An 18,894-nucleotide genomic window follows, 5' to 3' on the forward strand; every position below is an offset into this window, starting at 1 on the left:
TGAGTGTTTGGTGGACCGGAAAAGCCACGAGAGTCCACAAAGTCAGCAGACCATGAGGCCAGAGCATACCATAGTTTCAGTGCCACACCCTCAAAAGCTCCATCATGGGTGGGACACTCAGAAAATGTAACATATTTGACCTCAGAGATTAAGTGAATTGTTACATTTTCATTTATATACCAAATAATAACAGAAGTTATTTCATGACACTTTCAATATAGAGCAGGTTACAGTTCCCAACAGTTGGTGCACCGCGACAAGTGTAGGAATTTTAGACTGAATGTTTTACATACTAAAGGCCTATTAATACCAAATGAGGCAAATCACTGAACGGCTTGAAAAACACTGGTTTTATATCACAGATATCACAGATATGTGGTAAGGTAGGTATGACAACAATGTCTGGCGAATGGCATGTCACAATGTCATGCTCTCTGCTCCTTAAAAGCTTCACATCACAGCAACTCTTTGATATAGAACCATTTCCTTTTAGTTATACAACACTGTTGTGAGAGTCTGCCGAGTCTGACTGCCTAGCCTTAGTGAGGCTTAATGAGCGAAGCCAGACAATAACTAAAAGTTGAACTATTTCCTTACAGCAAACAAATTCACTAAATATACCTGGATGACAGAATAATATACAGACAGCTGTTTTGTGTTACAGAGAGGACCTACAGAAGATCTTGTGCCGCTACACCGCAGATACTCTCATCTACATCGACACAGTGAGAGGATTCTGTGAGGGGAGCTCGAAATGGATGCTCGGGAGGGAGTCAGAGTTGGACATGATGAAGGACATCAAGGAGAGGGCTAACAAGATCAACCTAAACATAGACCATGTTACCAAGTCAGAGAGTAAAGGTAAGGCTTTGAAGGAGTATGTGAAGAGCAAGTTCACCCAGGTGACTGCAGACAGGCGACGTGCAGAGCTGGAGAAGGAGCTGGCTGCTGTGCTGAAGGACACTCTGATAGGGCTGAAGCATCTCGAGCGCTTCCTGGATGCAGTGGAGAAGCTGGCGGTAACCTCGCTTCATGTGTTCACGCAGGAGAACCAGGTGTTACATCTGCCAGAGGGGATCAGCCCTGAACAGGTTCAGGTCGTCATCGCTGCTGCACAACTGATCTGCCCTCTCCTCCTTGAGTTTAAAAGAGATGCGAGTGTCTTCTTCCTTCCCAAACTTCAGAATGTGGAAGTGCTGTCATATCAGCTGGACAGATACATTCAGACCACCCAGAAGATCTGTGACACGTTGGAGAAAAGGTGAACTGACAGTTTTTCAGACTGTTATGCACATTGCAACATGTATTTTAGGAAGTAAACATTTACAACTTTGTCTTTCACAGCTCCTTCTGTGACTTTGGACTGAAGATGGTTATGAACGCTGTGGTAGACCTCGATGTGGATTTGTCTGAAGATGACATAAAAAGGATGCTTCAGCACATTAAACAGCTCAATGACATCAGGTTCGCAGTTTTAATTTTGACGCAACACTTGTGAAACTGCCATGCAGTTACCAGCTATCTAAAACACTCATGATAACCCCATGTCCAAAAAAGTGGATCCTGTTGGACTATAGAAAGGAATGAATGTTACAAATGTTAAATTACCCAAATGATTATATGCAAAATTACTGAAATCATAGATGGGCAGCAGAGATTTCTGCGAGTCGAGCTAGCTAACATCCGGCTTTTGTCTGTATTTATAACATATTTGTTCTTAATTTCATCTTTCCTCTTCAGGACGAACCAAAACTTCCGCTTGGTGTTCTTGTTCCAGGGGGAAACTTGCATCATTGATGAGTTCAGTGAACGTCGACCCAGGATGCTGCAGTTTCTAAACAACCTGGAGGAGAATGCTGTTCAGCTGGACCGGATGAATAAGGGGGCCAAGATTTCCAGTGTGGCAGGCAGCTCAGTGGGGGCAGTGGGAGGCGTGCTTTCCATTGTTGGTTTGGCACTGATTCCTGTAACAGCTGGAGTGTCTCTAGCTCTGACAGTGACCGGGGTAGGGATGGGAGTTACCAGTGGAGTCAACAGTCTCGTCACCACCGCCACAGAGATTGGAGTGAACCGTAAACATCAGAAGGAAGCCAGTGAAACCTTCCAGAGCTTCATGGAGGATGTGCAGAGTCTCCAGGATTGTCTAGAGAAGGCCGCTAGAAGGGATACAGACCAGATATTGGGGGGAGTAGGCAAGGTTTTTTATAATGCTGTAAAAAATGGTATTGTTGATGCTGCTTCTGCTGTTAAGTTGTTCAAAAACAAGCAGTTAATGACCAGTGCTGGAAAGGTGGTGGCCCAGGAAGGTAAAGCATTACGTAATGTGCCCAGGTTGGCCTCAGATATCCCAGATATCGGTCAGGCAGCAGTCAAAGGCCCTCTTGCACTGTCCAAAACAGCCAGAGGAGGTCTCATTGTAGCCAATGCTCTGTTCGTTGGCATGGATGTGGCCTTTATCTGCAAAGACAGCTACAGTCTGTACAAAGGCAGCGAGACTGAATTCTCACAGTTCATCAGAGCCAGGTCTGCACTCTGGAGATCAGAGATTGACTCATGGCAGAAGATCTGTGATTCCCTGCGAGAAGGTCTGCTGACATCAGAGAAACGCCAAGCTGTCCTGGAGAAGCCATTTTATCCAGAGAAGAAGAAGAAGAAAGAAAAAGAAGTGGAGATGGAACTACTAACTGATGAAGTGGATGAAATTCTAAACTTTGTGGAATTCAGTAGTGCTCAGCTATCAGAGATCACTGTGATCAGCTATGTGGTTAGTTAACGTGATCAAACCATGTGTGAATATTCAGCTCAGCTTTTAGCTCACTGTTCAGCATCAAGAATCATTAAAATGTATATTTGATGATTATTTACTACTAACTTTTGGACATAAAAGCTAAAAGTCCACTGCCTCTGCCCCTGCCTCGGCCTCCAGCTCCACCTCCTGAGCCCACAGACCACCGGCCTGGCCCTGGTCTCAGCCCAGGTCCATGGCCATTCCATTGCGTCAGCCAGCTCGCCACAGCTGATGCAGTCTGAGCTCAACAGCACTGTGCCACACCCACAAACCAAACTTCTCTAAGCTGCCTCTTTTATTCCTCACTGGACCCTCATCCAGCTGTTTGAACTCTACTCCATCCTCCGTCAAAGACGTCCCTCCGTGCCTTTTCAATGAGCAACCATTATTGTCTTTTTTGTCATGTTCATCAAGGACGATAAATGATCTGAACTTTATAATGTCGGAATGTTTAGTCATCAATATCTTATAGAAGATAAATCATGTGTTATGTTGATTTTCACTTTTTGGTAATAAGGGTACTGCATTGGAAACAAAAAGGTTTTAACATGTTGAGAAGAAGAGAAAATATGCAGAGATGCTTCTTTAAAAAACAAAAAGACCAAAATCAAAAGAAAGATTTCTCCATAAGCAATTACTAAAGTTGTCAGTCAAAGCTACGAGGTCTATATTTTTTGTATTTTCATTGATCCTTTTATCTTTTAAAATATATTTTATATATGCATGTTTTTTATATACTCCTACTACTTATATCTTGGTGAAGATTATTGTAGAAAATGGGTTTCCATTGAGCTCATTATGGTGATTTGTTTTTAATGTTAAACATTTACTCATCCTTAATCTCATACTTACTTTATTTTGATTATTACTGTCATTATGTTGTTTTTATTCAAAGATTTCTTTATCCTCTCTTCTAATTTTACCAGTCACAACTATTTATTTTGATTTGACCACATCTAGGCATTGAACAGAACCAATTAAATCTTTTAATTTTTCTACTTACACTTTCTCTTTTTGTATCAAATAAACAAACTGTTATTGGGAAAATAAAAATTATATAAACTTTAATGACAGTGAGTTTCATTTCTGGGTTAGGCCACACAAGCCTAGGACAAGAGGGAGAGAGAGAGAAGTGTGGTAAGACATGACTACAAAAGCATTCTCATAACCTACCAAGACAATACACTGACACATTTCTGACACATAAATGAAGCTGATCCACATGGACAGAGGTGTGCAAAACATAAAAAAGAGTAATTAGTTTAAATGAACCATTTTCCAAATCTCAGTATCACTTTTTAAAACAAATTTACAAAAAATAAATTAAGGTGCTCCAACAGTGACACCTGCAGGCAAGTGGGGGTAATGCAGCTTGTGTGAAGTGGTGATTGAGGACAGGAGGAGGGCGTACAAGTGTATTTGTTATGATTATATTACTTAAGAAAGCAAAAAGTTCGACAACACAAGACATAGCAGCCAGTTAACTGGTTGAATCCTCCCTTGGAACGATCAGTTATCTGTAACTGCTTATCCTCATTAGGGTCACGGGGGGGGGGGTCACATAGAGACAATCAACTATTTGCACTCAATTTAGTCATTAACTCATTTAGGTCATGTCTTCGGACTGTGGGAGGAAGCCAAGGTTCAAACCAGGAACCTTCTTGCAGTGAGGCCACTCCATCCAACCATAACAACCATTTTATATGATCAGTCGTCTGGTATTGTGATGATGCAACAAGAACAGAGAGCAGGTGAATCTTCTGATTGGTTTACAGTGATGCAGTCTGGCACATGCTGCCAAACTTATCTCAGAAGTGTGACTTCTTAGCTATCTTTTCTCAAACATATTCACACTGTGCAGGTTACAGTAACAAGCGTCTGGTTTGAAGTGGATTGTGGGATACTGAGGCCTGCAGAGGATACATTTTGTTTTGTCCTGTGTTTTCCTGCAGCTTTTTCAGGAACGCTTTGAGATGCTGGAGACGTGCCAGATGACACAAAAAGACAAAAGCTGAAAGTAATGTGATCTATGAATGATCTCAGGTGTTCATTACGCCTGGTTAAACCTGTTTGATTACATTTTTCTACGAGCAGTTTCTGCCCAGCCTTAACGAATGGCTTAATGTGTACTGGCGTCATCACAGTCAGTGTTCAAAGCAGCAGAGCAGGCTGAGAAAACACAAGAGATGTCTTTGAAAGGGTAAAGTACAGATATTTTTTTACAATTTGAAATCTGCCTTTCATTTCTTTTGACGAACACTACTTGATGACAGTGATTCATCTGCAGACTAAGTTGTTTTGTGTTACAGAAAGGAGCTGCAGGAGGCCTTGTGCCACTACAGCGCAGATACTCTCATCTACATCGACACAGTGAGAGGATTCTGTGAGAGGAGCTCGAAATGGATGCTCGGGAGGGAGTCAGAGTTGGACATGATGAAGGACATCAAGGAGAGGGCTAAACAAATCAACCTAAACATAGAGCATGTTACCAAGTCAGAGCGTAAAGGTGCAGCCTTGTGGGAGTATGTGAAGAGCAAGTTCACCCAGGTGACTGCAGACAGCCGGCTTGCAGAGCTGGAGAAGGAGCTGGCTGCTGTGCTGGAGGACACTCTGAGAGGGCTGGAGGAGCTCGACCGCTTCCTGGATGCAGCGGAGAAGCTGGCGGTAACCTCGCTTCATGTGTTCACAGAGGAGAACCAGGTGTTACATCTGCCAGAGGGGATCAGCCCTGAACAGTCTGCCAGAGGGGATCAGCCCTGAACAGGTTCAGGTTGTCATCGCTGCCGCACGACTGATCTGCCCTCTCCTCCTCGAGTTTAAAAGAGATGCGAGTGTCTTCTTCCTTCCCAGACTTCAGAATGTGGAAGTGCTGTCATACCAGCTGGACAAATACATTCAGACCACTCAGAAGATCTGTGACACGTTGGAGAAAAGGTATTAAGTTCTAATAAAGAATTAAAAGCAGAAACATTAAAGAAAATGCAGCATTGTGTAACCTTTCTACCATAAAATAACAGATATTAAGTCAGAAAGACAGTTGCAAGGTAGTATTTAACAATAAAATCACAACAAATACACATTATGTGCATATTATGATGCTTTACACACAAGAAATAATAAGTGATTGTTCCTTTTTCAGTCAGCGGCCTCTGACAATGACTAAAGAAACTCTGGTGGACCTCGGTGAGGATTCATCTGTTAATCACCTTGATGAACTCAGGTAAGTATTATCCATGTATGTTCAGTCCCAAATATATTTTTATCCAATCAGGTGCTTTACATACAAAATTATTATAATTTGTTTCCTTTTTAAAGTCAGCTCCCCCTGATAACGTCCACAAAATCTGTGGTAGACCTCGGTGTGGATTTGTCTGAAGATGACTTACAAAGGATGCTTTGTCACATTAATGTGCTCGATGAAATCAGGTAAGTATTATATTTTAAATTATATAGAATTGTACACTCGCTTTAGGTACAGCTGCAAATCCAGTGCACTGAAATACAACATATATAATTTTCATCTTCCCTCTTTATCAGGATGGACCAGCACGTCCGGACGGTGTTCTTGTTTCAGGAAGTTTCATGTTCTGCCTTCATCGATGAGTTCAATGAGCGTCGACCCAGGATGCTGCAGTTTCTAAACAACTTAGAGGACAGTGCTGTTCAGCTGGACCGGATGAATAAGGGGGCGAAGATTTCCAGTGTGGCAGGCAGTTCAGTGGGGGCAGTGGGAGGCGTGCTTTCCATTGTTGGTTTGGCACTGATTCCTGTAACAGCTGGAGTGTCTCTCACTCTGACTATGACCGGGGTAGGGCTGGGGATCGCCAGTGGAGTTAACAGTGGTGTCACCACCGCCACAGAGGTTGGAGTGAACCGTAAACATCAGAAGGAAGCCAGTGAAACCTTCCAGAGCTTCATGGAGGATGTGCAGAGTCTCCAGGATTGTCTGGATGAGGTGACCAGTCAAGCAGACATCAACATAGAGGCAAGTGAGATAGATGTGGCTGTGGGAGTAGGCAAGGTGCTTTGCAAAGCTAGTGCTGTTGGAAGAGGCATTGATTCCCTTCTTGATGCCGCTTCTGCTGCTAAGTTGTTGAAAAGTAAGGAGTTGATTACAAATGCTGGGAAGGTGGTGGCCCAGGAAGGTAAAGCATTACGTAACGCGCCCAAGGTGGCCTCAGACATCACAGATATCGGTCAGGCAGCAGTCAAAGGCCCTCTTGCACTGTCCAAAACAGCCAGAGGAGGTTTCATCGCGCTCAATGCTCTTTTCCTCGGCATGGATATCTTCTTTATCTGCAAAGACAGCATCAGTCTGTCCAAAGGCAGCAAGATTGAAGTCTCACAGTTCATCAGAGCCAGGTCTGCACTCTGGAAATCAGAGATGGACTCATGGCAGAAGATCTGTGATTCCCTGCGAGAAGGTCTGCTGACATCAGAGAAACACCAAGCTGTCCTGGACAAGCCATTTTATCCAAGAAGGGAGAAAACAAATGAAATGTCCATCGGATCAAGCTGATGACAAACTAAATAAAAGCATGTCTGAGTAATTAGCTGCATTTCATTTGACAAACAGGATTTGAGTCCGTCAAACAAAAAGAGCTCTCAAGGAGGATAAGAAGGAAAATCAAAAAATGAAACTTCAATCAGAACTGATACTCGAACTGGCAAAGACAAAAGGGGACAAGGACTCTTTATACAAACAGGTGAAACCAATCAGGGGCGGGACAAATGATTAAAAAAGGCGGGAAAATCACACAAAGAGAGGAAGTCAGAGTCTGAAATTAGAGGGAAAAGGACGAGTACAAAATAAAACAGAATATTTAATAATAATTTTGCTTAGAGTTGTCATGTCATTTGGGTTTCTTGTTTAGTGTTTCCTTTTTTATTGTGTAATTCTCACCTTGAGTCTGTAACTGTACTTCCTGCTGCTGTGTTTCCTGCAAGTTTTGACAGTAACAAAACCACGAGAAATACTGAGTTTTTTTTTATGGACTGTCTCACTGTGTAATCTAATTTTCCCTTCTGGATGAATGAAATGTTTTTAACCCTGTAAACTACAGGACCCATGGGTGCACCCTCACCCAGAGACTCCCCCTAATCAGGCTCAATTACTGAGGATAGAAATGTTCAAAGTGCGACCACCTTGAAGAGAACCTTTGTTTTTTCTCTCCCTTCTTTTACTCCAGAGGACAATTCACTGGAAGTACTCCCTGAGCTAATGCTCGAGGGCGCTCTAACAAGGCCCCGATTAGGGGCTGGATTTGCTGCTTGCAGCTCAGTTAATGTCAGATTGGCATAAAGAGTCCACGTGGGATCAGTACGGGTGCGGGCCTGGGACCTGATTCGCACACCCTTCCTCGCATGTCAGGGATAATTATTTAATGAAAGGCGAAGGGTGTCCCAAATCCTGGCAGAGAGGGAGAATCAGAGAGGTCTTTAGTCAGAGCTCAAGGTCTCTCTTCAGGGAAAAGTGCTGCTGTCTGCAGGAGAGCTCCAGCTTCGACGAGAAGCTGCAGAATGAAAACTGGTTTCATCTTGTTTCCAAGAAATGTGGCAAACTGTGTGAAATGTAAATAAAAACAAAAGGTGATGATGTGTCAGACACTGAAACCCCGTATTTAAGAATGTGTGCAGAATGTGGTTTGGTTTTGTCTTTCTTTATTTCACCAATGATTAAAAGTCAGTCCCAGATTCATTCTTGTCCGGTGGCTTCTTGCTCGCTCACTCTTCACTTCTTAGCTTCCTTCATCAACATCACCCTCCTTTGTCATTATGTCCATAGAGGCTGCGGAGCTTGCCCAGCTCCTGTTCTGGCACAACACCAGCTCCAGTCCCACATCCCGGGCCTGTTAACCTCTTCTTCTTCTTCCCGGTGGTCCAAAACTCCAACACTCCCTCAGTGCTCTGAGCTTACAGCCCGGCTAACAAACTGAGCTAACAGCAGCTACAGCTGTCAGCAGTTTACTTCACTGTCCATCAGTAAACTCTGTAAATCACAGAGAGTTGAGGCGGAGCAGCCGGAGGACATCAGAGGGAAAACCAGAAAACATTTCCTCCATAAAATATGATCCAGTTTCACCAGAATCAGTGAAACAGTTGGTGCTGTGTGACTTAGTGCCGTAAAGCGTTACGTACTTCTCGTGGGTTATCGTACCCGGAGCACAAGTCAGTGTGACATCACCATGACTTTAAACCTTTTATTTTATTGTAGAAAAGTTACAAAATGTTGCTTTAACTGTCTTTTATTAGTTGTGATATGGAGCGTTGAACTGCAGGGGGCGCCAAACTCCACAGAGGGGAAGCAGAGCTGGAGGGAGCTGTTCGTTCAGCACCACAGCCTCACACACACACACACACACACACACACACACACACACTCCACACACACACTCCTGTGTGATTAGTGTGAAGCATTAGCGCAGAAATGTGTGTGTGTGTGTGTGTGTGTGTGTGTGTGTGTGTTCAAACACGATAAATTCATCATCCTCGTTCTCTAATTGTCATTCATGGAGAATCATCCGATCGGAAGATGACACCTTTTCTTTTCTTCTCTCCTTCTTAAAGCTGCGAGCTGCAGTCTAGTTATTAATGACAGGAGATAAGTCAAGACATTTAGTGAGATTACTTCAGGGAAGAGTGGCGGGGACGTGCGTGAGAGAGCGCCGCAACAATTGGATGGGACAAAATAATAAGACATAAATGCATAAATCTCCAGCGTGTGTGCACAAATGCAATTCAGTCATCCTCCATCTACCTTTCCAAAGAGAGAGAGAGAGAGAGAGAGAGAGAGAGAGAGAACTCCCCCTCCTTCCGCCCCCTCCACTCACAGAAACGGAATTAAAAAATCTTTAATATCTTTCCAGCAACGAGCCTCCATTGCTGCAGCACGGAGCGCGCACACACACACACACACACATACATATACACGCACACACACGCATGCACACGCACGCACACATGCACGCATGCATACATACACTGTGGGCCTTTTAAAGAAAAGAAGAATGAGAAGAGGAGGAAGAAGAAGTCTGCAGAATTAAGAGCAGCTTCTTTACACTGATCATCCGAGAGCAGAGAGGGGGGGGAGAGAGAGAGAGAGAGAGAGAGAGAGAGAGAGAGAGGCCAGCCTCCGAGGATTGAATGTATAGCGCCGCTGACATCGTGACAACACCAGCTCTGTCCGTGGATCTGTGCAGGTCTCTCTCCTGATTGTGTAATATATTTTTCTTCCTCCTGCAAGCGGCCAAACCTGCATCCGAGCGCGCACAGAGAGGGAGAAGCAGCAGCAGCAGAGGAGGAGGGGGGATTGCAACATTCATCACTATTTATTTTTCTTCCTCTTACATGGCGCAAGGGCTTTACAAACGGGACCGTCCTGGGTGTGATACTGCCACGGTGAATTTGGATATTCAAGCAGAAGAAGCAGCAGCAGCAGCAGCAGCGGCGGCGGCAGCATCCTCCTCCACCATCCACGGAAGAAGCATCCTCCTCGGCTGCGGCGGCGCCCACACCGACTCCTCCTCCTCCTCCTGCCGGCTCTATGTCGAGTGATGGTCGGCTTGCCTTGCTGGATGCTCCCCGCGCTCTCACCGGATCGTCGACGACCGAGCCTCCTCTGACCGCAGACCCCCATTTTCGGCGGAAACCTCTCCAGAGCTATAGGGCTACATATGGAAACTGGGGACCAAAATTTTAGGAAAAAGGAAAATCTACGCGGTTGATTTTTTATTTTTATTTTATTTTTAATTTTATTTTAATTTTTAGGTTTTTCTATCTGTTTCATTTCTTTTTCTTTTCTTGTGTGTGTGTGTGTTGTGTTTTTAAAGCCTGCTAAATTAATTAATTAATTGCTTGAGCCTTGGTTTCCTCATTCCATCGTGTGCAGGGTTGATTTGTGAGAAGCCAGCGTGATATTTTCTTTTAACCCCCCGCTCCTCCCTCCTCTCCCTCACAATAGGTCGTTGAATTGCTTTTTTATTTCAATTCGTCCATTTGTTTACTCTAATATGATAGATCCCCCCAGCTGCCCTCTGTTACCCTGCTCTCTTGCTTTTACCCCCTTTTGACTAACACAACCTTAGAATAATTCTCTTGCTTTTACCCCCTTTTGACTAACACAACCTTAGAATAATAATCTTAATAATAGTCTTTAGGTCTAGTTATAATTCTGATCTCTTACTAGTAAACGCAATGTTATAACCTCTGACTAAAGTAACTGTAACTCACTGTAACAGACATATTGAACTGTTGTACTGTAAGCCTGCCATTACTCTAACACCACCACCACCCCCCACTCCTCCAACCATCCCTGTGCTCCATCTGAGCTCATGTTAATTCAGCTGTAACCTTTACAAGTCAAGAAACAGTTTCTTTTCTGCATCTCACCTCTGTTAGGACACACAGCTCAGTCTTAGTGCATCTGCAGGCCTTCCAAAAGGGGGCTGCAATCCCTCCTGCAAACCTTTCTAAAGAATCTTTTCTGGGTGTAAAAGTAAGAACAAACAGAGAGGGAGAGTAAGCCTCTTCCTCTCTACACCACCCCCCAAAAAAAACCTCCTTCCACCTTCAGTTTTTCTCTTGTTTTGGTCCTCACCCAAACGCAACCATAAGGTTCCTACCGCATCCTCCTCCTCCTTCTTCCCTCTCCTTCCGCTCGAGTATATCCCGTTTTTTCGGTTTGGTTTGGTCCCGCAAATTTTCAAATATTTACTTCCTGTACATCAAGAGGAAAGGGGGTCCCCCTTTCATGGAATGCGGAAACATGGGTCTGTTCGACCGCGGAGTCCAGATGCTGCTGACCACGGTGGGAGCCTTCGCGGCCTTCAGCCTCATGACCATCGCGGTCGGCACGGACTACTGGCTGTACTCCCGCGGCGTCTGCAAGTCCAAGTCCATGAACGAGAACGAGACCAGCAAGAAGAACGAGGAGGTGATGACCCACTCGGGCCTGTGGAGGACGTGCTGCTTGGAAGGTAAGAGGAAAAAGACCCTCAGCAAACTGTCATCCTGGAACAACACATGTTTTTTATGTTCTTCTGCACAGGATGCATGAAAAGAACAGCAGGGTTTGTGTTTAAAGGTCCATAATATCGACAGAAGAAGGTCCAAATACAAGGTGTTGGTGTTGGGACGTCTCTGATGGTGTTGCAAGACAAATCTGGGGTTGAATCCTAATTCTGATGCACAAATTTGTGTCTCTTGTTCTTTTTCTTCTTAAATCCTGAACAGTTTTACGCTTTCACGTCTCTCGTGAAGCAACTAGACAAAGAAAAATCACTTTTTAATTCAAATGACTGACCTGTGACGAGATTTCAGCTTTGTTTTAAGGGTTCGATAAAGACCAACAAGACTAAAACTCAGTTCTAGTGCGCTCAGCTCCTGCAGACGGGGTGAAGCCGGGTTTATGTTGTGGGACCCCCCCCACCCACCATAGCGTTGCTGGAGATGAAGATGAACTCCATTCATACACCTGAATTACAAGAAATACAAGGTTGTTGAGACGTTCTTGAAGAGGTTGCCAGATAAATCTGAAAGGTTGTGAGGTTATTAAAAGGACACAAACGAGGAAGAATCCTAATTCTGCTACAAATTTGTGTCTCTTGTTCTTTTTCTTGTAAAACATTGAACAGTTTTACCCTTTTATGCATCTCATGAAGCAATTTTTGTTTGAAATGATCGGATGTTGGAATGTCCAACCTGTGACGAGGTTGTTGAGTTCGATATAGATCATCAAGACTAAAACTCCTCACTTTGTTAAACCTGGTTAAACCTCGGCGTTCAGCTCCTGCAGGCCGGGTGACGCAGGTTATATGGGAGGTGGCAGGTTAGTTATGTTGTGGCACCCTCAATCAAAGGTTTGTAAGATAAATCTGAAGGGTGGTGGTGGTGGAGAGAGTTTTAGATGGAGAGAAACAAAGAATATTTACTGTTCTAACTTTTCTCTACTTGATTGTTTGACTTCGTCGTGTCTCTAATTTAACAATCTCGCACCATTTGGTTGGAATGGCACATGCCAGCAGGCACAAACAAACAAACTTGCATATCGACCATCAGGACTGAAACTCTGAATAATAATAACACAACTCTCTTTCTGGGTGTTCAGCTCCTGCAGGCAGGGTGAAGCAGGTTTCTGGTTGCAGCCTGAAGCTGTTGCATAAAAAGCCTCCCACACCGCTCTGGAACAGTTTCTCTAGTCAGACATTAGAGTTTTAAATAATGAAATAATAACATATTCAGGAGCTGTAGTTAGGGAGGAGCCGTCTTCATATATCAGCCTGATATATTGGCAAACCGATACAGTGGTCTAACCCTAATTAAAGGACGCTGCAGGGGTTCTGTCCAGCTAAAGAGGATGTGACACCGGGCCAGCGGTTTGGACAGGGTGTTTATTTTCATAACAAAGCCGCAGAAGTGAAGTCACGGCTGCAGAGATGACAGCCATGACGATGGCAGGGCTCGTCCTGTGACCTTTGACCCGGCTGCGTTCGATACTTCCTGAGATGTCAAGCATAAGTCAGCGTCCGCCCGTCAGACCGAGGCGTTGTGTTTCCTGTCATGTTCCAGCGGAGGCGCTGGGCGCTGACTCTGACACTGTAACCTTGCGAGGGCGCAGAGCGTTACAGATCTGCTCATCTCCTGAGCTGCGAGATCCTGAAAGGCCTCCGCAGTCTGACTTCATGCTCCTCTGGCTCTGGTGATAAGCAGCCACCTTCTGTTCAAAGCTTGATAACCGGGTTTGAAGTAACGCGTCCAATTTAAAGCTTCCATAAGCGATATTTCTACAACAGCAGCGTATCCGTCGACAATGTGACTCTGTGATGATTCTCACGCTGATACGAGAATTATCATCTGCAGCACGGCTTCACAGAGCTTAAACTTAACCTTCATTTATTTATATCGCAAACATGCGCCTCAGAGTGTTTCACGGAGAAGCAGAAACAGATAACACATAGATAAAATTCAGCAGGACCTAAAAGCTAAGAAGTATCAGAGAGGATGATCGAGGCACCTTAAATAAAAAGTCAGGCCTCGAGGCTCAGATCTACAGGTGGAGACGAGGGCCACAGTAGCTGAAGGCGGACTCCGCCTTCGCCTAAGGTTCTAGGTACAACAAGGAGTCCAACTAAATCTGAAAAGTAGCTACTTACATATCAAAATACATGTTATGGTGCAGAAAATGTGATATTTTTATGAATATTTCCTCTGAAATGTTGTGCAGAAGAAGCATGACGTGGTATATAATAGAAATACTCAACTTAAGTACAACGACTGTGTTATTTACGGGTTTGTTTGAGGATCAGTGTGTAGGATTACGTGGCATCTAGCAGCGGCCTGGGGTAAGCAGTGGGTGGTTGCAACCCTCTCACCTCACCCTCTCCTTCCTAGCGTGACCGAGAAACCACAATGGCAAAGAACGTGTGATAAAAAGCTGGAGCGGGTAGTTTAGTTTGTCCGTCCTAGGCTACTGTAGAGACACAGCAGAGTCCATATAGACGACCCGCAGTGTCTGTAGATGTAAAAGTTTCAGTCTAAGACAACAAAACTTGATGAGTGTTAATTTCAGGTGATTAAACATTAATAAAAACAGAGTTATGCATCTATTTCTTCATATTCATACGTCATATTCTGTAAATATAGACGCGTTGGCCCTTTAAACGAGAGTTTTAGTTGAAGTATCTATCAAAAAATCCACCTCGACTTCTCATCACAGCGTTTACACCTCAGCTGTTCCTGAGAAGCTGCTCAGGTGTCATCAACAGAAAACTGTGGCTTCACTGCTACGACTCCCGATGTGAGTGTTTCTGTAAGTGTTTCTGAGAGTTTCTGGGAAAAAGAGCTCCGACAGATCAGGTAACACTGAACGCTGATACAGAGCTCGCTGCTCCTACGACGATCACGTTAATGCACATAGGATTAATCACAGCTGGAGTGTAATTGTGACTGGCCTTTATCCATGCCAGGCCATTATTTAATTGGCAAACAAAACGGCACAGAGTCAAGACGAGATCAGAACATCACACTCTTGGCTCGGTGTGTGTGTGTGTGTCTTTGCTTTTGTATCGGTACAATGAGACACTGGCTTTGAATCCAAAGATCAAAATGGCAGGAAATAAACACAGATTTGTCATTTGTGATTCATGAATGAACCCGGCGCGAGAAGAAGGAAAGGGAGTGGGGAAAAAAAAGGGGACCAGCGCGTTTACTTAGCAGGGTCAGATTCATTTAAATTCTAATTCAAACGACTTCCTGCTCAGGAAATTGGGCCTTAAAAAGCGAGTACATTTAATTATAGGTAGTTTGCACATTTTAAACCAAAAATCAGGGAGAGGGAGAGAGGGAGGTGGTGGTGGAAAATAGAAAAGTACAGAGCGGATGCAGCTGGAGAGAGGCAGAGATAAGCAGGCTGCAAACCCGGCCTTGTTTCAGCACAGATAATCAGGAGGAGTGATATCAAGTTTAACATTTCAGATGTTAATTAGGCTTCAGTTTGCAGCTCGGCGCAATTAATTCAAAGTGCCAAGATGACTAGCATTCATCTTCCCCCCCCAGCTCTTCCTAGATGAAGTCTTACTGGTGATCAGGCTGCAAACGGTTGAAGTAGTCGCTCCGTCCTTATCGCAGAAGAGAACACAGACTGTGTGTTTGGCAGCGCAGGCCCACACATCCTGCTCGCACAGTGGACACAGGTGGGCGACGGTTTGTGTTTGTATAACCAGCTACCGGAGAGGAGAACCTGTGAAAAAAGAAAAATGGGAATTACCCACACTGGGTGCTTCGACACCTCGACCTCTGCTTCACTCACTCAGTGAAAAATAATCTCACTCCTGGAAGAAGAAAAGGATCGTGTAGCTGGTTGAAGAGCGTAGGTTTGGTTTCAGAAGTGTAGGGGGGCAAAATGAAGCCAAATATATGTGTGTGTGTGTGTGTGTGTGTGTGATCAGCATCGGCTAAAATAAAAACCGATCAAACATTCCTCACTTAACTCTCCAGTGTTTCGTCCACCTGAGCCTGTTAACGTTGCAGCGCTTGCTCTCCTCTCTCTTATTTCCGAACCACAGCTCGGCTCTCCGGTGCAAGCAGCGTTTTCGCTCCACATGCGGGTGAAAATTAGAGAGTGTGTGAATGTGAAAAATTATCCGGGGCACACAACGGTGAGCGAGTTCAGACACAAGAGGTTGGCAAAGAGGTTCGCTAAGCTACGATGCTGATTAAAGGAGCTGTGTGTAAGATTTAGGGCACGGCAGAAATGCAACATGTTTCAAGTTTCACTGTCATCGTAGGTTGACACATGGAATAGGAGCTGGTGAGGCGAGGGTTATTCATTTGGTTGTAGCATTTCTCACATTTAGCAGGCCTTGTGTCGAGGTCTGTTCCCCCTGCAGACAGTGTTTCGATGCCCTCTTCATGGTTGGGGTAAAGGCTTGGGTCGGGTTATGTTTAGGTGTGGTTGGGGTCAAGTTAAGGGCGTAGCACATATTGACCGTCGCTTTCGTCGGCTGCAGATCAAATCTGTAACTTGGCGACAGGCTAAAATTAAACTCGTCAAAGATAGATCACTAACAATATGGATTTTAGATTTAGACAGGTTTATTGTGTGTGGATGAAGGTGGACCAAGATGATGTACTGTAGGAGGGACGATGAACCGGCTTGTTGGCGCGAAGACGGGAGGGAACCGGGAATGTGCGCGACTACCTGTATTTGAACGAAAGTTTGTTCCTGAATCATCGGATCGGGTTCGATGTCCACGCTTTAAGACCACTGCACAGTTTCTGTAGTTGCAACAACTTCAACAAAGTGATACGTCTTCTCTCTGATAGCTGATCACATCACGTCAATTAAGTTAAACCTTTATGCAAATCTTAGGAATAATTTAAGCTGTCAAACTTGATATTTTTTAATCGGGACCTTCATTCTACAGCTGTCAGACACACATATACGTATTACATCAGAGCAGATGCTCAATATTGAACAGAACTATGCCAGCAAACTTCTATCGGGATGTCCCTAATATATATATATATATAGACTACATTGTGCTCTAGTATTATCGCTTTTATGATTGTCAGCCAAAAAATGAAAGGTCAAACGTTGCAGTTTGGGATGTATTACTCTGCGGGGAGGGATCGCTTGTCCTGAGGTCCGATTGCTTCTAATAAGGTCATGATTTTTTATTGGAGCCCATTTTAAACAGATTTACAGATTTATTCAACACATTACTGTCAGGCTGTGTCAATGCAAGGATCACATCAGAGCTACAATGATGAGTCAAATAAAAACTATTTTGATGATCGATTCATATATTAAACAAGACATCTCTTGGCAATTGTGATGGACAGTTTCACTATTTTCTAACATCTTCTCATGACATGATGAAACGATTAATTGGAAAAAGATTAACTGAGAATGAAACTAACGATTGGTTTCACGTATGTCAGCTGTATGTCCGTTTTTATTTGTTCTGTGTTAGTGTCAGTGCCAGACAGCAGCAGTCGGTAACATCTGCACGTTTTGGTGCTCTGCTGTCGTATGTTGGGAGTGCGTAATTAAGATTTACAGTCTTGAAGCGGTATTAAAAGTTGCTCAGATGCAGATGTGGCTGCAGACAGTGCAGGTGCACAGAGTACACAGTAAACATGTGTGTTGCTGATGAATTGGGCCCCAGAGGCCGCCGCTCCTCCTCCGTCCTATCTGGGACGTCTTTAAGAACAGTCGCTGTTCCCCCCTCGTGCTCTTAGCCAGGTGTAGCGCTCTGCGTTTGCTGCTAATCTGAGGCATTCATCTTCATTACAGCGCCGCCCTCAGGCTCCACAGTGGCTAGGAGGAGAGGGAGAGGGAGAGGGAGTCAGGGAGGAGGCGTGGGAGAGAAATGGCGAATCCCACGATGAAGGAGGGCGACCATGGTGTCTGAAGTTTTGTTTTATTGCCCACAGATGTGTCTGTTAAGGTTCATAATTCAATGTGCTCGCTCGTTTTTCCTCAAAAAAACACGACAAGGACCTAAACTGCAATATGTGCGCAGTGCAACTTCCTCCAGTGATTTCTGTTTTGCTATCATTCAGTAAGTTATGATTATTTGCTCACAATGTGTTCACACCTTAGTTTAGCCTCTTAGGATGCTGACGTTTTGCAACCAAGTTTCCCTGCTCATTGGAGGTTCGTCATACACGCCTGGAGGAGAGAGTGAGGCGAGGGATACTCAGTTGTAATCTGCAACTCTATGCAAAACATTCAGGGAGCGTTACTCATATTTAGCTTAAGTCTTTGACCTTGTTGTGGCATCTTAAAGTCGTCTCATATGACTACTACTTTAAAAAGTCCCGACGAGTACCACCAATGAGATGCTTAGGGGCAGCAGCCTGACAGACAAACCTCAGGGCAAACAAGGAGCCGTGTGTTGCTGGATTGAAGGGAACGTGGACGGACATATCTGCATTTTTATATCAACTGAACTGATGATCGGGCATGAAGAGGACACCTGTCAACAAATCACTGATGTCTGAGTTGTAATCGACGAGTGCTCCGCCACATCAACACAGATTATTTGGAAAAAAGTGTTTTTTTCATATCTTAACAGGGCGATCACTTCAGCACGGCCTCCCACAGCTCCTGTCAATCACCTCAGATCACAGTTCACACATACTGCCTCATGATTTTATGCATAAGCACGTGGGAGTATCAATGTAGTGTACATTCATGCATTTGAAAACACATGTGGGAGTATGTTGCGTGCATGTGTGTGTGCGTGCCTCAAACATGTTTGTGAGTGTATTCATGTGTGTGTGTGTGTGTGTGTGTGTGTGTGTGCAGCACAGAGGCAGGATGAGATAAAAGCAGATAGCGTAGCGGAGCGGCAGAGAAGAGCGGGATTAGTCTCATAGTCCAATCAGATAAGGATTACCCAGCTGGAGTATGCCCACCCAGGCTAATGTCCCGGCCCTAAAGTGGCATTACACTGTATTATGACACTGATCCACCGTACATCCAGCTGCATGGGCTGGATTACGTATACGGAAAGTGCATTCAGGACCACTTGTTGAAGCAGGAACCAAGCCTCCTCCTCTTCCTCCTCTTCCTCCTCCTCCTCCTGCTGCTCCTCCTCCTC

General features: G+C 44.5%; 3 protein-coding genes across 3 annotated transcripts in view; all 3 read left to right on the plus strand.

The window, feature by feature from the left end:
• Positions 1–3,755, plus strand: LOC109140947 (uncharacterized). Its single transcript, XM_027285633.1, has 4 exons — positions 1–108; positions 665–1,261; positions 1,345–1,464; positions 1,741–3,755. The coding sequence occupies exons 1-4, from the start codon at positions 53–55 to the stop codon at positions 2,771–2,773; spliced, it is 1,806 nt and encodes a 601-aa protein (XP_027141434.1). The 5' UTR covers positions 1–52; the 3' UTR covers positions 2,774–3,755.
• Positions 3,756–5,534: 1,779 nt separating this feature from the next.
• On the plus strand, positions 5,535–8,381 carry LOC109140946 (apolipoprotein L4). Its single transcript, XM_027285636.1, has 4 exons — positions 5,535–5,722; positions 5,928–6,008; positions 6,104–6,214; positions 6,326–8,381. The coding sequence occupies exons 2-4, from the start codon at positions 5,944–5,946 to the stop codon at positions 7,305–7,307; spliced, it is 1,158 nt and encodes a 385-aa protein (XP_027141437.1). The 5' UTR covers positions 5,535–5,722; positions 5,928–5,943; the 3' UTR covers positions 7,308–8,381.
• Positions 8,382–11,521: 3,140 nt separating this feature from the next.
• The window catches only part of cacng2a (calcium channel, voltage-dependent, gamma subunit 2a), a 61,152-nt gene continuing 53,779 nt past the window's right edge, over positions 11,522–18,894 (plus strand). The window contains exon 1 of the mRNA XM_027284731.1: positions 11,522–11,763. Within this exon, the coding sequence (XP_027140532.1) occupies positions 11,538–11,763 (226 nt within the window). The 5' untranslated portion in view covers positions 11,522–11,537. The remainder of the gene's footprint in view (positions 11,764–18,894) is intronic.

This window comes from Larimichthys crocea, chromosome XII (assembly GCF_000972845.2).
Source record: "Larimichthys crocea isolate SSNF chromosome XII, L_crocea_2.0, whole genome shotgun sequence".
Classification (NCBI taxonomy): domain Eukaryota; kingdom Metazoa; phylum Chordata; class Actinopteri; family Sciaenidae; genus Larimichthys; species Larimichthys crocea.